General features: G+C 38.9%; 1 protein-coding gene across 3 annotated transcripts in view; it reads left to right on the forward strand.

Moving 5' to 3' along the window:
* PCDH15 (protocadherin related 15) overlaps positions 1–20,368 on the forward strand; it is a 475,582-nt gene that overhangs the window by 343,748 nt on the left and 111,466 nt on the right. For all 3 annotated transcript variants that reach the window (XM_060241241.1, XM_060241242.1, XM_060241243.1), the window contains exons 22-23: positions 8,951–9,091; positions 13,879–13,991. In XM_060241241.1, the coding sequence (XP_060097224.1) occupies positions 8,951–9,091; positions 13,879–13,991 (254 nt within the window). The remainder of the gene's footprint in view (positions 1–8,950; positions 9,092–13,878; positions 13,992–20,368) is intronic.

The following is a 20,368-nucleotide window of genomic DNA, read 5'->3' on the forward strand; positions in this document are numbered from 1 at the left end:
GATGGCCAGAACTCCCTTTGGAGTTCAATCATGCTTGTCATGACCTTGATCCTGGCTCCACCCTCAATATCCCCAGATACTTCCTGAGTTGGACCTGGCAACCTTATCAGATGCCTTACAGAAGCCAAGTCAAGGGAGTGTACTCTGCAGAAGTTCAAGAGATCTTTACAGAAAGGGTTAATTGCTCTATGATCTTGTGATAGGGAGGAGTGATGCTCGTCTCAAACCTTCATCAAACCTTCAATGTGACATTGGAGCTGAGGAAACTTCTGAAAGCCCTCTCATAAGAATTCCACACCAGATGTTGGAGTTCTAAACCACATTGTCTTACTTCAGAAGTGGAATTGATACACTAGGCATCTTCCATTTTGTTTTTACATCATTTTTTTCTACAGGGAATTGAATGTGTGCATACCACTGCAGCTTTTAATCCCATCAGCTCATCAGTGTCTTTCCCCTCCCCTATGCATTAGTAATGCACATAAGAGCATTGATAAAATGCAGAGAAGAATAATTGTCTCAAAATGCTGTGGGTACAGTATTTTTCTGCTACTGCGTAAAAAGAGATTTAATGTAAACATTGACTGCTTTCTTGCAAATTAATTAATCAGTATGGACATGCACATATGTCACAATGAGAGGAAAGAGGCAAATAAGCTCCAAGTTGCTATAAACTGAACATGCTTCAATAGCAGCATTTTAAAAAAATTCTCCAAATTAATCCAGCATTTTGGAGAGAGTGACATACAGGGCAGAGTAAAACTGTGGAACAGGATGGGGGGGGGGTAGAATCAGCTCAACTCTAAATGGGACTGTTATTTGAAGGTCTCTTTGCTTGTTTGATATATAAATAAATGAGATGGCTGTGGAGTAATGATTTGCTAGGTGAATATCTTACTGTATTTCTTTCTTGATGTGAACTTTCTTTGCATCTCTGTTACACCTCCAAGTGCAATAAAAACTGTAACACTTCCTAGAAGCAAAAACATCTCAAGCTGTAGTTAGCTATAGACGCATTTACAACAAAGCTTCCCCATGGGGAAATAAGCAGTTGAAATGAGAGCCACTGAACAGGGAATGACTAGGGGGAAAAACACCTGTGGTATTGCTTGAGTTATTATTTCACTTCAGTAGTTCCCATTTCTAGGATGTATTGTGGTAATTCATCTGCTAAAAATGTGCCCTGTGATCAGCTTTGGTTTATAATCCCTAGCAATAGCTTGGATTGGGTTTTCAAAATGGCACAGAGCGTGAAGCTTTTTTTTTAGGGAGAAAAAGAAAAAGAAGAAATCTCTGTCACTAACTTACCTTTCCCCCCCTAATTGCCACCTATTACTTACCTATCATATCTTTAATGTAGAGTCATCAGTGTGTACACTAGTGATCCTGTGCCAATACTTTACAAATCTATTAGAGCAGCAATTCTAGCTGCATTCTTTGCTGCATTCTTGTTGGGATATCTTGATAATAGCCAGACATCCTCTTATTGCTTCTGTTGCTGACTGACCCTTGATCAACTGGAGTCTCATTTGGTGACACAAGAGGCATGTGACTTCAGGCAGGGCACATTCTGCTTCAGTAGGGATGACAGGATGTGACAATGACGAAGCAACACAAATTACAGTACTTATTCCTGAGAGGACTCTTTAAGACAGAAGTGACAGGAGAAAATGCTTCGTTATCTTATTGAGGCTAATTTTCTCTACTAGTTTTTTTTACAAGCAACTTTTTTATATCTATTCACAAGGGCTTCTAAATAAATAACAGTTAAAGATGAAGTTCCAATGTAGATCTGCATTTTATTTCTTCGCTTAATTTAGATCTTCACCTTTCTTCCCAATGCTGACCCATGGCAGCTTACATTGCTATTATATTGTTCCTTTGAGGTACAACGATGAACATAAATCAACTTTGATTGGATCTGGGAGTTTTAACCTCCCCAGTTATAATTTATATGACCAGACTTTGAATTTTTCAAACTGTCATACCCACTGATGACATTGTCTCCATGTTACTATTAACAACAGACACTCAGCCTTCCCTAGTAAATTGTAGTAAGATTTTTCTTTGTTAGGCTGTGGAATTTGTGGTTTTTTGTAGCAGTATCTTGCTTGCTTGTGTTTTGATTTTTCTTTCTTAAGATCTCACAATCTTGGTTAAGAAATGTTTGACTTCGGTGATCCTGACTTATGTTGAGTTCTATAGGGCATGTTTAAAAATACACAGAATAGCATGTAGCATTTAATGATGCTAGTGTAGCATCTTTTTTGGAACACACTGAAACAAAGGTTCCAGGATTTTCAGTACTGTCAGAAAGGGGAACACATCTCAGATTTCTCACTGCAAAGTGTCATGAGTTGGCCCCATTCCGCTCTGCCTCCATCATCTCATGTGCCTCCTTTCACATAGAAATTCCTTTCAAGGAAATATTGGCATATCTGCTAATGGATTTGTGTCATCATACAAATGTCTATTATTATAATGAGCTGTGACTTTTGGTGAGGGCAAGTAGTTCCTTTTCTTGTTTAAACCTACCTTTCTCATTCAAGTACAAATTATACACTAAATGGTAACCATGATGGCCATTATGGCTTTTCAGTTCTGTCTTATTTGCTATCCTATCTTATGAAGAAGAAGACTGCAGATTTATACCCTGCCCTTCTCTCTGAATCAGAAACTCAAGAGTGGCTTACAATCTTCTATAACTTCTCCCCCCACAACAGACACCCTGTGAGGTGGGTGGGGCTGAGAGGGCTCTCAGAGCAGCTGCCCTTTCAAGGACAACTCCTGCAAGCCAAGGCCATTCCAGAAGCTGGAAGTGGAAGAGTGGGAAATCAAACTCGGTTCTCCCATATAAGAGTCCAGACACTTAATCACTACACCAAACTGGCTCTCCATTAAAAAATATATGGGTGTTTAAATTAATTCTTGTGTTGGTCAAAGAGCATACTTCATTGCATAACCAATCATAAGATGATGCGCACACTTTTACTTTATAGGTATTAATATTAGGTATTAATATCTGTGTTGGTAGGCAGAGGGAAAGTTATATCCTTATAGACTATGATCTATACATCCTTACAATATAGTCAGAGTGAATGTATGTTCATACTCCATATAATTTTATTCCAAAATGCATGATCAGTTTTGCAAAAGAAACAAAATGCTGACAATATTTAAACGCAACCAGCTTCCATTTAAATGCCTACATTAATTTTAATAAGACAGAACATCAAATACCAATCTTCATTGACATTTTCATTAAAATGATTGGTAACTTCAAACCATATTTACTAATATGATTCTAAAATAGCATGGATGTTATTGATCACATATCCAGATAAGCTTGTCATCTAATAACTATCAATAAGTACAACAATGAGTTTGCTCCCCAGGAAAGCAGTGAACAGAGAAAGATGAAAACACCATTGTGCTACCCACACAGAAGCAGGAATTATAAATCCCTCCCTAGGGACTTTTCCACACATTCCTGTCCAAAGAGAAGATACTGCACAATATCTTGTTAGCAGAATCCTCAACAGGACAAGACAGACATTTTAGTGATGCATATGTGCCTAAAGGATCACGTTCTCCCTTATATATCTGCTCATCCGTGGAGGTCATCATTAGAGACCTTATTCTGAATACTCTCAATTTGAAAGGTGAGTTGGATGAGCACCACAAAGGACTTTTATAGTAGCCTTGGCCAGGCTCTGAATATCTCCCTACAGTCCTGCATGGTGCTGAATGTACAGTTTTTTAGATGCTGGGCAAATACATGTTTATTTTATATATGCTTTCTGTCGCCATATGCATTCTGTACAGCTGCATCAACATGCAGCTGGTGTTAACTTTCAACTTGCTTTATAGATGATATCAGGGCTTTTTTGTAGAAAAAGCCCAGCAGGAACTCATTAATATGCGAGGCCACACTTCTGACATCACCATCATTTGTATACTAGGCCACACCTCTTACATCACCAAAAGTGTATAATGTCTTTTTTGGGGTGTGGTAACAATTGTGGTCATCACACCTCAAAAAAAGATATTCCAGCATTGAAAAAAGTCCAGAAATATATAGTCACATATATACACAAAGCCATAAATATATAGCAATCCCAGGGGAAAAAATCAAATTCCAACACACTACTACAGAGCCAGCATGGTGTAGTGCTTAAAGAAAGAAAGAGAAATAAAGCAAACAGACAGGAGAAAAGACTGACTGAATGAATGAAAGGGGGGAGAGAGTTCGAAAGAGAGAAGGCGAGAGAGAAAGAGGGAGGGGATAGTGGGAAATAAGGCACACAGGGAAAAAGAAATATTGACAGAAAAAGTGAAGGAGTGAAAAATAAAGCAAATAGAGAGAGAGAGAAAGAAAGAAAAAGAAAGAGAGAAAGAAAGAAAGAAAGAAAGAAAGAAAGAAAGAAAGAAAGAAAGAAAGAAAGAAAGAAAGAACACTGCCAAAAATAAAAAAAAATAATGAATGAATGAGAGGGAGGGGAAGACAGCTGGAAACAAATAGAGAAAAAAAGAAAGAAAGAGAAATAAAATAGGAAGAAAGGAAAAAGGAGGGAAGGAGTGAAAGAAAGGAGGGAAAAAAGAAAGGAGAAAAGAAAGGAAAAAAATAAAGAAACAAAGAAAGAGGATGCAAGCAACTCACCTGTAAAAGTGCTGACTTCCACAAAGCCCCGGCTCTGCAGTTTGACCCCCCAAACCCTGCCGGCCAACTGGACGTTGGGAGGCCCTGCCCCAGCATGACTGACCTCCTTGAGCCCTGCCGGGCAGTGCAACATCGGGAGGCCCCCGCGCAAGCGCGGCAGGCCTCCCTGAGCCCTACCAGGCACCCAGACGTCAGGAGGCCCCTGCGCAAGTGCGGCTGGCCTCCCTGAGCCCCACCAGGCAACAGGGGAAGTTGATGAGGCCGAGCCGGAACACTGCCTGGACCAGCCGAAACAGCGTTCCGGTGCGTTCTGGCTCAAAAAAAGCCTTGGATGGTATGTTGAAAGTGTAGCAAAATGGACCAAAACTTGCCCTGTCAGTGTCTCCCCTGTCTTCTATAATAATAATAATAATAATAATAATAATAATAATAATAATAATTTTTTATTTCTATCCCGCCCTCCCCGCCGAAGCAGGCTCAGGGCGGCTCACAGCATAAAATACACATTACATCAGTTTACATTATAAAAACATGGTTAAAACAGTTATAAATTATTAAAATTAACATAACAATATGGCGTTATAAACATTAGATTTCGTAAACATCAGATAATAAAAACATTTCCAGCAGCATATCTAGCTTTGTTACTAATTCTATCGCTAGTTGAAGGCCACCTTAAAAAGGTGGGTCTTACAGGCCCTACGGAATTGATCTAAACATCTTAGGGCCCTCACCTCCTCGGGGAGTTGGTTCCACAATAATGGAGCGACGACAGAGAAGGCCCGATCCCGGGTGGCCTTCAGTCTGGCCTCCCTTGGCCCAGGGATATTCAACTGGTTTTTCCCAGATGACCTCAGTGCCCTCTGGGGCTCATATGGGGAGAGACGGTCCCTCAGGTAGGTAGGTCCTCGGCCATATAGGGCTTTAAAGGTGATAACCAGCACTTTGTAGCGAACTCGGTATACCACTGGCAGCCAGTGCAGCCCGCGCAGCCCCGGCTGTATGTGCTCCCACCTTGGGAGCCCCAGCAACAGCCTAGCCGCTGCGTTCTGCACCAGCTGCAGCCGCTGAGTTTGACACAAGGGCAGCCCCATGTAGAGGGCGTTGCAGTAGTCCAGTCTCGAGGTGACCGTAGCATGGATCACCATTGCTAGGTCACGGCGCTCCAGGAAGGGGGCCAACTGCTTTTCCCGTCGAAGATGAAAAAACGCGGACTTGGCAGCGGCCGCTATCTGTGCCTCCATTGATAATGAATATTAAAAAGTGAAAACCAATGCAAATAGTTTTAAAGAGTTGGGTAAAAAAGAAATTGGGGGGTTTATATTAAGGCTTTGTGAAAATATTACAGGATAATAAGAAATCATTCTCAATTATTTAATATTAATTGAGCTTCATAGAGGATCAGTTTAAAAGAATATGGGTCAATGATCAGAAATTTAGAACAGGCAATTAATTTATCTGTGCGGATTTTTTTTTAAAGTACATTTTTTCTATTTGCTTAACAGTACATGAAAATTCAATAAATATGGCTAATCAATGGCATTTATCCCTTAATAAATTAGCAAATTTTAGATAGGAAGTGTTGCCACAGTGGAGCTAAAAATACTTTGTCTGTATGTGGTGTTGTCCAGGCAGGACAATTTTGGTAAATGGCAGTAGGACTGATTTTGGTGGCTCTAGGACTTCTGATTTCTTTGTCACCAAATCTCTATTTAACTTGATTATGTTGAATAAATACTTAACAAGTTTACAGCTTTAATTACTGTTATATATTTAGCTGATACTGTTGCATGTTAAATTTTTGCTGACTATTGTAAGAAATAAGTTGCATCTAACATATAGGAGTGAATAGTTCACCTTTTTTTTATTATAATGATATATCATAAGGATAACAAAGAATGCATTTTGTAATTTTCTAACAAATGTACATTTTAAAAAAGAAAAATAGTACAAATAATATGTTTCTGGAAGTAAAAGCAACATTTATGCGTATTTCAAAAAATCAGAATCCCGCAGAGACTGGTGTATCCCCCACACTGTAGAATGAACTGCCGTGTAAGGGTAGAATTGGCAAATACTACCTTTGTTTCAGCTGCTGGAAGTGGCTTCCACCAGCAGAAAATATAGTTAGGACTGAGGCCAATATAATAATTTTAAAAATCAGTGTAAAACTGTTACTTTTGTTGCTTTTACATTGAACTGGTGATAACACTGTTTTAACCCAATGTCAGAATTTTTTAGCTATTTTTAGCTATTTAGCTATTAGCTATTTTAGCTGATAGACTGTGAAACAGAGAGTCTTGATACCTTGGAAAGGAAAGGTCCCCTGTGCAAGCACCAGTCATTTCTGACTCTGGGGTGACGTTGCTTTCACAACGTTTTCACGGCAGACTTTTTTACAGGGTGGTTTGCCATTGCCTTCACCAGTCATCTACGCTTTCCCCCCAGCAATCTGGGTACTCATTTTACTGACCTCAGAAGGATGGAAGGCTGAGTCAACCTCGAGCTGGCTACCTGAACCAGCTTTTGCTGGGATCGAACTTAGATCATGAGCAGAGCTTAGGACTGCAGTACTGCAGCTTTAACACTCTACACCACCTTACCTCATTGTTTATTGGATTGTCCAAAATTTCAGAGATATAGAATGTTTACTTCTTCCTCTTTTAAAGGATCTGGCTAGTTTTCCAGCCCATTGTAAGCTACAGACTCTTTGGTTGGAAGTGACAAAGATACTGCCCTGGCCATTGCTAAGCTTTCTCGTATGTAATCAAACCTAAGAGATAATTCGATCTGGATAACTTGCTGTTTTAGCTGTTATAGGTGTATCTGCTGTGTTTATTGTCATTTAAGGTATATTTATTGTATTGACTGCTATTACTGTTACTATCATTTTTTTGCTATTATTATTATCCCTCTTATTGCTGCTTTGTTGTTGAACTGCTGAAGACTGTAGTAATAGCAATAAATGAAATGAGAAATGAAATGATGCATTGCAATAATTATCAGCTTAATTTTATGCTTATAAGCTGTGTTTCTTGAGGCACAGTACTTCAAATGCATGCAGGTTGACTATGGAAAGTTTAGTTCTGTGAAACTTCATAAGCCTGTATGTGATGGTTTTTGACAAGGTCACTTTCCCTCATGATTCTTCTTTTGTGAAAATGACTTACAAGTACATCTCTGCATGGCAAGATCAATAATCAACATGTTCTGGAAAATGTTTATCATATTAACTTTCCAAGACATTCCTGTCAATCTCACCGCTCAGAAGTACTTTCAGAAGCATCCTTAAAAGAAAATTAGGGGTAAAGTCACCTTACATACTAGTTCAGAGGAAAATATTTTTGTTCTGTGAATCCATTTTAAGTGGAAACGTATTGACTATTAATACAATTTCTGTGGTTGTTATAAAGCAGCACCTGCTGTTAAAATCCTCCCCAAAATCCCTAAAGTGGATCTAAATTCACATTAATTAGTTACATCCTGTGAAAGATTTTAAGGCCAATTCACATATTATAGGCTGCAGTCAGTCAGTTAAACCCTTTATTGGCATATATTAAATCACAGGTTTAATATTAAATTAAAAAAAAAACATAAATCACAGGTTTTCTGATATACAGAAAACAATCAACCCACCAGAACTTTAACCTTACATTCTCTAACCCTCATAGCAATTGAGAGGTACCTCACTACTGAGAAAGTAGTATGAGGGTACTGAGCTGACAGAAGGAAAGACTCAAGTCTCTCTTCTGAGTAGCTGTGTCTGTTATACAAAAGAGGGCTAATTAAAACATCCCATATATAATCATAAAATTTACAACTGAGCAAGATGTGGGCAATTGACTGGTTTCTTGCTATACAAGACCTTTCAGAATAAGGGGCATTTGCAAACCTGCAATGGACGGCTGATGGCAAAGCATCAAAGTATGTGGGCATGAAAGCTTGTTGTAATGATGGTACTGTAGGCTGTGAAAGATACAGGGCCAGTCCTAGGGCTCGTAGTGCCCCAGGCAGGCCTTGCCATCCTCCTCCACAGAAAAAGGAAGGATTGAACACCTCAGAACTGTTAGAAGAGGACACAGTTTTTGTCATTTCTGCCTTCCTGCTGCAGACCTCTAACTCACCTCTTGCTGTTCTTGGGAGTTCTCAAACTGTCAGCAGAGATTTACTGTGGGTTCCAAGCCAATATGTCAACACAATAGTTGTTGAAGTGTATTCAAACACTTTAGTCTCCTCCCCCCCACCTCCAGTACATATCATAGACTATAGAAATATGTGTTTTTCTTGCAGGGGACGCCAGCAAGTCTAGTGAGATATAAAGTCGATGTTTTCCAGTTTCCTTACAGTGCAAGTATCTTTGATGTTGAAGAAGATTCTGGGCGTGTAGTAACTCGTGTGAACCTTAATGAAGAGCCCAGCACGTTATTTAAGGTAATGGGGCATGCATTCCTACAACACCAAACTAAACAAAAACGTCTTCACCTGCTGGCAGAAGATGAAAATGCAAACAGACAGATTAATGTCCCTGAGTAGATTTATTGAGTTGGAAGGGACCTCCAGGGTCTTCTAGTCCAAACCCCTGGACAATTCACTGATACCTCCCCCCCACAAACACACATCCCTAGTGACCCCCGCTCCATCCCAAAAGATGTCAAAAAACCTCCAGGATCCCTGGCCAAACTGGTGTGGAGAAAATTGCTTTCTGACCCCAAAGTGGTGAAGAACATTCCCTGAGTGTGTAAGAAGTGGCCATGAAAACTAAGCACTAATGCAACCCTTCCTGCCCTTCCTCTCATGATCTGCCTAATTTATAGAATGAGCATTGCTGTCAGATGGCCATCTAGCCTCTGTTTAAAAATCTTCAGAGAGCCCACCACCTTCCAAGGGAGCCTGTTCCACTGAGGAACCACTCTGTCAGGAAGCTCTTCCTGATGTTTAACCAAAAACTGATTTAATTTCAACCCATTGGTTCTGGTCCAACCTTCTGGGGCAGCAGAAAACAATTCTGCACCATCCTCTAGTTGACAGCCCTTCAAGTACTTGAAGATGGTGATCATATCACCTCTCAAGCGTCTCCTCTTCAGGCTGAACATACCCAGCTCCTTCAGTCTTTTCTCAGGACTTGGTCTCCAGACCCCTCACAATCTTCATTCCCCTTTTCTGGACATGTTCCAGCTTGTCTTTATCCTTCTTAAATTGTGCCCAAAACTGAACACAGTACCCTAAGTGAAGTCTAACCAGAGCAAAGTGATACCATCACTTTGTGTGATCTGGACAGTATATTTCTGTTGATACAACCCAAAACTGAATTTGCCTTTTTTTATCCACCACTTCACACTGCTGATTCATATTCAATGTATAGTCTTACTAAGACCCCTAGATACTTTCCATACATACCACTCTCAAGACAAGTCTTTCCCCCCCATCCTATAATTATGCATTTGATTTTTCCTGCCTAAATGCAGAACTATACATTTATCCCTGTTAAAATTCATTTTATTTGTTTTAGCCCAATTTTTCAACCTGTCAAGATTATCCTGACTGTCTTCTGCTGTATTTGCTACCCTTCCCCATTTAGTATCGTCTGCAAATTTAATAAGCATCCCCTCTATTCCTTCATCCAAAATCATTTATAAAAATGGTAAACAAAACAGGCCCCAGGACAGATCCTTGAGACGCTCCATTTATCACTCCTCTCCAAGAGGATGAGGAACCATTCACAAGCACTCTTTGGGTGTGATCTGTCAGCTAGTTACAGATCCACCTAACAGTAACAGGGTCCAAACCACATTTTACCAACTTGTCAACAAGGATAGTATGTGGAACCTTATCAAAAGCCTTGCTGAAATCGATAAACTATGACTACAGCATTTCCCTGATTGAGCAAGGTAGTCACTTTCTCAAAAAAAGAGATAAGGTTAGTCTGACATGACTTGTTCTTGAGAAACCCATGCTGGTTCTTAATGATCACAGCCATTCTTTCTAATTGCTCAAAGGCTGATGGTTTGATGATTTGTTCTAAACCTTTTCTAGGTATAGATGTCAAGCTAACTAGTCAGTAGTTGCCCAGGTTCTCCTTTTCCCCCTTCTTGAAGATGGGGACAGCATTTGCCCAACTCCAATCTTCTGGCACCTCAGAGAGTTCCAAGTTTTGTTGCAACAGTGATGAAGGCTCTCTCAGGATGCCATCTAGCTAATTTCAAAAGGTGGGGTCAAAGCAGGGCCTCTGAAAATTACTGTGGTAGTTGGGAGGCATCATAAGAGAGTAGGAAATATTTCATGTATGCTCACCTCAAAGCATATAGGAGGTCAAGACCTTTAATTGGACTCAGAAGCAAATTGGAAGCCAGTGTAGATGGACCAAGACTGGAGTATATGATCTTTGCAACCCACTGAAGTCAACATCCTTTTATCAGTGAACATAATTATATACTTCTGAGGGCCAAACATACAGTACACCCAAGACATATCCAGTCATGGGTGTGCAACTCATCTCGTAGTCAGATGTTAGTTGGGAGAGCTCACCTTTAACAGTGCTTGTTTGCTTGGTGCTGCAAGGGAGTACAACGAGGGAGGAGAAGGAGCTTCTCTGCCATGTTTTTGCCAGCAGCAGTAGGGGCTTCACATGTCTTTTCTAGGGTAGAAGGAAAGGTTAAAGGCCAGCCACTGCTGTTTCCACTGGAGAAAACAGAGCAGGAGGAAAACAGGAAGCTCTTTCTTCCTCTGAGCAAACAAGCATTGCTTATGGTTCTTCCAATATACATCTGACTACAAGTCTGGTCACACACCTGTGAACCAACACACATTATGCATATTGTTTATTTGAGCCCTAAGTCCATTTCAGTCAAAAGGCTTAGGAGGGTATAACTCTATTTAGCACTTGAAATGATGCTGCAGGTTTGAGACCTTAGATTGCTGTAAACAATTAATAAAAATAATATTTAACTTTATCTGGTGGGTGGGTGCAGGTGCCTTATCTTTTTTTTACTGAACAAGTTCAGGTTAGGATAATGTTTCATATCTGCTATATTATATGTTTTGTTGATGATCTTGACTTCTGATCTTGGATTGTAATAAACCATTGATTGATTTATTGATGTTTCCTGTCTGCTTTGTTGGGTTATGTTTCACTTTAATCATGTTTTCTCCTAATTGTAATAATTTTTTTTTTCAGACCAAAAATGTATTTTTAACAATTCTGATCACTTTAAACGTATTTTTAACATGTCATCTGTTTAATTGGAAAACACCATCTGTTTACATAACCTTAAGCCATTCTTTTTGTTTGTTTATAAAATGGCTTGAAACTATGAAAGAAAAGAAGGCCCTTTTATTTTAATAATGGGAAGAAACATGGCCCTGTAGCTCCCTGCTAGGGAAAAAGTGTTGTCATGAATAATTCGTAAAATAAAGTATTATTCTGAGATTGTTAAAAATTGCAGGTTTACATTCCTTCCAGTAATTTACATTCCTTCCGGAAGAGGTGAGGGCCCTGCGGGACCTTGGCCAGTTCTGCAGGGCCTGTAAGACAGCCCTCTTCTGGCTGGCCTATAACTAACTGGCATTGGACACTTTATAGAAGGTTGTAGTGTAGTATTCTGACAGATCGCTGTTTTATTTGTTTTATTATTTTACTGTTTTAATTGTTAAAAATTGATGTATTTTTAAAACCAAAATCTATGTTAGATCTTATGTTGTGAGCCGCCCTGAGCCGCTTCGGTGGGAAGGGCAGGATATAAACTGAAATAAACTGAAACTGAATTCAGTCAGTATTAAGATAATATCTAGAGAAGGTAGAATTTCTGTATGTTGATATTAATATTAATCCATTAGGCTATTTGCATCTGCATTAAAATATTGGAAATAAAAATCTAAGACACTTATGTCAGCATGGTTACACATTCTTTCCTTATCCTGATACTTGTAGTAATTCAAAGGATTGTCCTCAGATTGAGCAGATTAAAAGAACATTCCTAGAAAAATGTAAAAATCTTCAACAAATTTTGCATTAGACAAACTCCCCGATATTGGAATTTCTTTCCTTCCCCTCTACTGTCCTAGAGTTGTTCTGTTCATTTCATCGGAGAGCCACTTGCAGGTCTAGTGCCTCCATTCAAATGTATGTGATTTCTCCACTAGAAAGGCACAGTATCCATTTCAATGTGCCTAATTATGGTCAAAGCACATATGATTTTGGAGATCCAAGCAGTCATTGTAGCATGGCGGTCAGAGTGTTAGACTGCAGGGGGAAGACCCAGTTCCTTAGAAGTTATGATTTAAAAATATACCAGGGAGATAAATCTTTAGTGTATATTTCAGCTGTAAACAGCAGTCCCAGGGAAAGCATGAATATAAACTGGGGCAGCAACCTGGGAAATGGGGATTAACTATTTTCCTTTTGACCCATTTCATTTGTCAGAAATGTCCACCCTACCCTCATTTTCCTAGGCAAGGGAAGTAGTGCCCTTATATGGATACCTGACTTTTTCTTTCCTGAGATTTAAAACAAGGGATGCCAGCCTCCAGATGGGGATCCCCCAGAATTACAGCTCATCTCCAGTCTGCAGAGATCAGCTCCCCTTGGAGAAAATGGATGTTTTGGAGGGTCTCTGGCATTATGTCCCACTGACGTCCCTGTCCTCCTCAGGCTCCATTCCCAGATCTCCAGGAGTTCCCCAACCTGCATCTGGCAAGCTGACCCCCTTCCCAGGTTTAGCAGTGGCCAGGGGGAACCTGGCAACCCTACTTAAAACATTCCAGTCACAGGTTTCTCTTGTCACATGTGCTTTGGTCCTTAGTCAGGTGCTGGAATGGAAGCTGTAATCAGATTCATATTCATAAGAAACGACCAAGAAATGTTGAGAGGAAGAAAAAAAATTCAATCAAACTAATGAGACTTCTCAGGGACTCCCATGCATAACTAATTGAGGCTGTTTCAATTGAATTTTTACATAATCAACACTGATCTGCTGCTGTAGTTGGGAATACTTATAGGCTTGAATTTTGTATTTAGGACTGCATTAAAGATTTCAGATTCTTAAAAAAAAAATGCTTTGCTTTTGTTAGAGAGTTAGTGTCCATGCTTTGTTTCATTGTTATGTTGGACTTTAAATAAGAACAAATCATCAAGATGGTTCAATAACTTTCAAATGCAGTGTATAAAGTTGCAGTTGCTACAAAGGTCACATTCGTTTGTTTCCTGTGTTTATTCTTTATAGCTTGTAGTCATTGCCTATGATGATGGCGACCCTGTGAAGTTCAATACCACCATGGTGGAAATTTCTGTATTGCAGCCCTCAGTAATTCCACGGTTTACCCAGGATGAATACAGGTATGATGTTGTTCCATTTCTATCAGTAGTACTTCTTTTGAAAAACATCTGCTCTTGTATTATGTGAGCTATGAACAATATCATGTGCAACTAATGCCAGTTTTCATGAAGCATAGTTAGCAACTAAAGATTAATGGTGATTTTTTTAATGTTTGTTTAATAAAATATTATACCCTATGACAGTTTCCTGAACCAGGGAATCAAATGAATAAAAACTGTGCAAAGAGTACTATGTTGTGTTGGCTAGTTTTATTTAACTGCTGCAGAAGAATAGGTCACATAATTCTTCATGTTATGGTCATGCAATTTCATACATATGAAAAGTCCTAGGAATTGCACTGTGGAGTTGTTAGTAATTTGACAAGAGTATTATATATACTTCTAGCTAGAGACATTGCTTGGTGTTGATGTGGGTTGCAAAAAACAATACCTGGGTAAGCTGGAAGGATGACTAGTGTTGTGATATCGCTGCAGGATCCCTGATAGGTTGGAATTACATCGAAAAGTACTAAGAAGCCCTAAGAGTGAATGACACATTAGTATGTGAATCAGAGCCACCAACCATTTTTTGCAATTTTCTGTAAACATTCTAAACCAGTTTTCCCCCCAGTATTTGATAGTTGATGTACAATGGGGGCAGGATAGCTGGATATTCTTTTTTTTTTCTTGTACAAAACTGCTATTTTCTGTATCTCAAAAATACTGTCCAGAATAAAGAAACAACAACAAAATTTTATTTATATCCCGCCCTCCCCGCCGGAGCAGGCTCAGGGCGGCTAACAACACAATTCAAGTTTAGCTATACAGATAGATAAAATTACAGTTAAACAACATGAACATTTAATTAAAAATCTGCTTAAGTTTTAAAATTAAGTTAAATTAAATTAAATTAATAAAAGTGCTAATGCTATGTTTACTTTATGTTTGCTTTTATGATGGCGGTTTCCTTAGCAATTTCCATTTTCATCAGTGAAAGCCAGTCGGAAGAGGAAGGTCTTGCAGGCCCTGCGGAACTGTTCAAGGTCCCGCAGGGCCCGCATTTCCTCTGGAAGTTGGTTCCATAGGCTCGGAGCTATAGAGGAGAAGGCCCGATTGCAGGTACATTGCAACTTCACCTCTCTCGGTCCGGGAATAGTCAACAGGTTTTTCCCGGCTGACCTCAGTGCTCTCTGGGGTTCATATGGGGAGAGACAGTCCCTAAGGTAGACAGGTCCTCGACCATATAGGGCTTTAAAGGTAATGACCAGCACTTTGTAACGGACCCGGTATATAACTGGCAGCCAGTGCAGTTCGCGCAGCCCAGGCTGTATGTGTTCCCATTTAGGAAGCCCTAACAACAGTCTGGCCGCTGCATTCTGTACCAGCTGCAGCTTCCGGGTTCGGTACAGAGGCAGCCCCATGTAGAGGGCATTACAGTAATCCAGTCTCGAGGTGACCGTTGCATGAAGCACCTACAACATAACAGTCGCTCAATCTTTTAAGCTTTTCCCACTCATGATTCATTCAGTCTGTTACTTCCTTGCCCTGGTACTTCCTAGTGATTGGCAAATTTCTCTTGGCTCGAGTTGGAAAGGGAGTAGCAGTTTAGGAACAAATCCTCTGAAGCTGATCAATGTCTCTGCCCTGAGAACACTTGAATGATACAACCAGACATGTTAATTTCCCCTAGCTCAATTTGGAAAGGTATTTATATCCTTCTTTTGTTCTGAGGACCTCCAGGTGAGATATCCGGATTGAGTTATTTCACTTCTTCCTTATAACAACCTAGTGAAGTGGGCTAGTTGTATAATATTGTTGTATAATAAAATATTATACCCTATGAGAGGTTTTTTGACTAATGGTTATCAAGTTTCATGGCCAAAACTGGGTTTCAAGAATTCTCTGGTCCTGATTCAACACCATATTGACAGAGATTCAGCAGAATTGCCTGCCCAAATAGAGACAGGTTGGATGGAAGCAAAGCCAGAGCCCTAAATCAGGTAGAAATACAGTGGGCAACCTTCAGTTGTTTAATTTATTTCCCATAACACAATACTATGTACCAGTACACTATGGTACTGCTATCCTAGAGAATTAGCAATGTTGTGTTATCATCACAAGCAAGAGACTTCTGTATTCTTTTCAGTATCAAGGAATTCCTTGCATTGCTGCTTATATTGGAGCATCAGGTCCACATCTAACTTCATAACTAAGATGACTGAATTAGGCAGATATTTATAGGCTACAAATCCTGGTGTTACAGTATTATTGGAAAAGACAGACTTCTAGGTATCTTAGTAGGATATTAGTATGAATGCAAGAATTAATGAAGAAATAAAATGGGTACTGTTGTTATACTGGTTTCCATGAACCTTGTATGAAAATTTCCTATGGTAGGTTTATTGCTTATCCCAATCATACAAGTTCATTTACTTACATGTCAGATAACTCATCAGGAATTTTCAGGTAATATATAGAACAGCTAAACAGGAAGACAATTTGCGTGGCATTCAGTGGGATATTCAGGAGGGAAAGTGAATAACTGGAAGATTGAACAACATGGTTTTGTTCATTAATTGATGGCCTGTGTTACATTTGAATTTATCAAAAATTTGGCACCAACATATTTTTAACCATGTCCATAATGTGAATCTGTCAGCTAAAAAAAAAAAAAGGAATATTTTTAAGATAATGGACAAACTCTGATCTCTTGCTAGCTTCACATTTTGAAGGCCAGATGTGAAGTTAAACTTGAAACAGAATTTGTTCAGTAATATGTTTTGGATTCTTTTTTTTTTTTAAGAAACAGCATCCTCTTGTGTTTAATTATCCTATCTGAAAAGAAAAAGTTCAAACATAACCTTGGATTTTTGTTAATTAATGCATATCTTGTTCTCTCCTGAAACTAGAATTGTTCTCTCCTGCAACTAGTTAATAGCCATGGACTGCTATTGTAGGCAATAAATTGCTAGCTAAAGAGTGTAATCAATAGCTATTAAGTGTTGCCTGTGGGCATATTTAGCAGGTGTTCAGTAAATAGTAGTGTCTTTCAAATGCTTTGGAATACCAAAGAAACTAAGCCCGAGACTCCATTTTCAAAGCTGGATCTGTTGTTGAACAATTCCAACTTTTTCTTGGGATTCTTTTTCTCCCAGAAATGTGAGATTCTGATATGGTTCATCAGATATTATTGTTACATTCATTTCATTTCTTTAAACATTCTTCATGTTACAGATTTCTAGTTCACAAAAAAGATACTGGCTGACAATATCAATAAATACTCTCCTCCCATTTCCAGGCAGGTTTTATTGTGCAGAGAAACAATGTTGTTGTTGCTTAGAATAAGTAAAAGGGAAACTTTGGGTGAAGACAAATACAACACTTTCAAAATGGCAGAGGTTTCAAACTGAATGGAGAAAACAGATTCTATGGTGGATGTCTATTTGCTAGCAGCCATATCATCACCTAGATTTTTTCTATAGCACTTAGAGAACTTTTTGAACTCATTTTCTTTTGGAATGTTTTTCGATTGTCTTTTCTTTAGTGAAGGAATGAATTTATATATGTATAAAAAGAATTGTACAAAGAATTGACAATTCACTTGATACATAAGAAGAGAATGAGAATGGGGGTTGACATTTTTATTTTATCCGGGGCAACAACTCACAGATCCAAAATTTGACTTTTTAGTATGAAAATGGGCTGCCACCGGACATCCTACAGAAGCTGGTGGTCATAGTCAGAGCCCAATACCGCCAGACTGGATTGAGATAGCGTAATAGTTTTAAACTGATAAATGTATTATGGTTTTATATGTTTTATGGAATTGATTGTTTTTATGATACTGTAAGCCGCCCTGAGTCCGCTTGCGGAGAGGGCGGGATATAAATGTAAAGTAATAAATAAATAAATAAATAAATAAATAAATAAATCTGTAATATAAATTGTGAAACTGTTCATATAATAGTCAAAAGACATACTGCTTTGAAAATGTCCTCACCCTTTTTCCTTAGAAGCCAAATAACGCATGACTCTACATTCATTGGAATCCCATGATACAGGCTTGGCCTATGTATAAATTATCCATATGTATGCCACAGATTTTATCAAATTCTCTACTACCAAATTTCTTCACAAGATCTGATCTGTTCACTTGCCTACACAACACATTAAAATGGAACCTGCTTTTTTTCTTTACTTGTCTCATTTCATTGTCTAATAGCTGCTCACTGCCATCCTATTGGTGCCTTAAACTAATGATAGCTTCAATCTCCCTTTTGGCTTGCAGTAGTCATATCCACTAATACAAGAGGCAGGCAACTTTTGCCAATACTGCAGTTCCCCACTTGGATGTTCTTAGAGGTCCACTGATGCACGGGGAATAATTTCAGGGAATATAGACATTCAGGGGAGGGGGAGTTATTTTTTTCACAGCACTGTGCTATTTATGGAGCATGGAATCCAAACCTATGACATTGCTTTTGGTAATATGGATCATTTCAATAAAACATGTTGATACCACTTGGGATCACATCTTCAGAGAACAGTGTATGGCTTCAGTGTTAATTCAGCCAAAGAGATGGAATGTCATTATTAACGTAGAAAATATAAGTATTTAAGTCTGTATTGAAATTGATGAAATGCTGGGCCAAGGAGCAACTCCAAAGAGAGGCAGAAAAAAACAGACTACTTACATACAGTTGATCAGAGAAATTTTGATGAAATGAAACCAGTGGACTTCATTCATCCTTAATCTAGAGACCCTCGGTAGCTCTATTGCTCTTTCTCCAGAAAACTCGACCCTCCTGGCCTCTTGTTGCTCACTGTTCCTCTCAAGTATATAGCTGGCTCAAGAAAAGCCATATCTTTCTATTTATGCTGTCCATTTTCTTCCATCTTCTTTTTCACTGAGGAAGTATATCTCTGCTTAGACCCTGTTCTGAAGAAGAAAATGAAGATGATATTGGATTTATACCCCATCCTTCACTCTGAATCTTAGAGTCTCAGAGCAGCTTACAGTCTCCTTTGCCTTCCTCCCCCACAACAGACACCCTGTGAGATAGGTGGGGCTGAAAGAGCTCTCACAGAAGCTGCCCTTTCAAGGACAGCTCTGCAAGAGCTATGACTGACCCAAGGCCATTCCAGCAGCTGGAAGTGAAGAAGTGGGGAATCAAGCCCGGTTCTCCCAGACAAGAGTCCATGCATTTAGCCATTACATCAAACTGGCAGCCAGTGAAGTGGAGTGTAGTGGGTAGACTATTGGTCTAAGACTTGGGTTCCTGAATCAAATCCTAATTTGCCAAGAAATTTACTGGATGGCCTTGGGCCAGTCTCTTAGCATAGCCTACCTTACAGAACTGTTGTATGGATTAAATGAAGGTGAGGAGAACCTTGTATGCCCTCCTTTGAGGAAACATCGGGTAAAAATATACTAAGATAAATAAGAATTCCTTTTTGTTCTCAATTTTTACAAAGAAAAATAATAGCTCTTCCTCTTCTGAAATGTTCAAGAAAGGCACAACAAATCAAAGCATTCTTCCTTAGAGGATTCCAGATGAATTCCCCCCCTCCTTTTTCAAAGTTAAATAACTGAATCTCAGGACACCTCCCTAAGGGAATTTAATACAGAAGACATCAGGCATGTAATCATAGCAAGATTCTGCATCAACTACTACAGTAAAGAAAGACTTTCTTTTGACCTTCACACACACAAAAAGTTTCTCTAGCTCTTGCAAAAAGAAAGGATTCATGAATAAAGTTCTTAATCGCAAAATGTCCCCTAGCAAAATAATTTCAAACCATTGAAGCATTATATATTACATAGATGTGGTAATACTTAATCAATTGAATTTTATTTAGGGATATGTCCTATTTTTCCCTATGGTTCAGTGTTCCATATTTGATTCCTCGTTACAGTTATTAAGCAGCATTGAAGAATTGTTTAATGAAGGCACTGTATATATTTCCATTCTTTGAATTCACTCAGAATAGATACAACTTTTAACTTTCATTCAGAATCATTGCAAGGTTTAAGCAGGTGCCATGCACCTGATGACATTAAGTCTATCCGAGTGAAGTTTGACATTTATCTTTAAGGATAATAGGCCATGTCAGTGGTTCATTGTAATAATTCCTAAACTCCCCTGTCATCTTCTTTAGAGGTAAATACCACTGAAAAGGTCAAAACTTTCTGAACCAATATAAGAAGTGTGAGGTGGGGGCATAGCAAAAGACACAAAATCCCACTGAGCATACTTTGCAAATAACATTGCATGAGAAGAAAAACAATTTAAATTTGGATTATAAATAAGATGTGGAATTTTTTTAAAAAAATGTTTATGTTGGGCTTCTGAAAATAGCACATCTTAGTAGGTCAATATTTTATAGTTCCAGGTGTT

Source organism: Heteronotia binoei, chromosome 6 (assembly GCF_032191835.1).
Source record: "Heteronotia binoei isolate CCM8104 ecotype False Entrance Well chromosome 6, APGP_CSIRO_Hbin_v1, whole genome shotgun sequence".
NCBI lineage: Eukaryota > Metazoa > Chordata > Lepidosauria > Squamata > Gekkonidae > Heteronotia > Heteronotia binoei.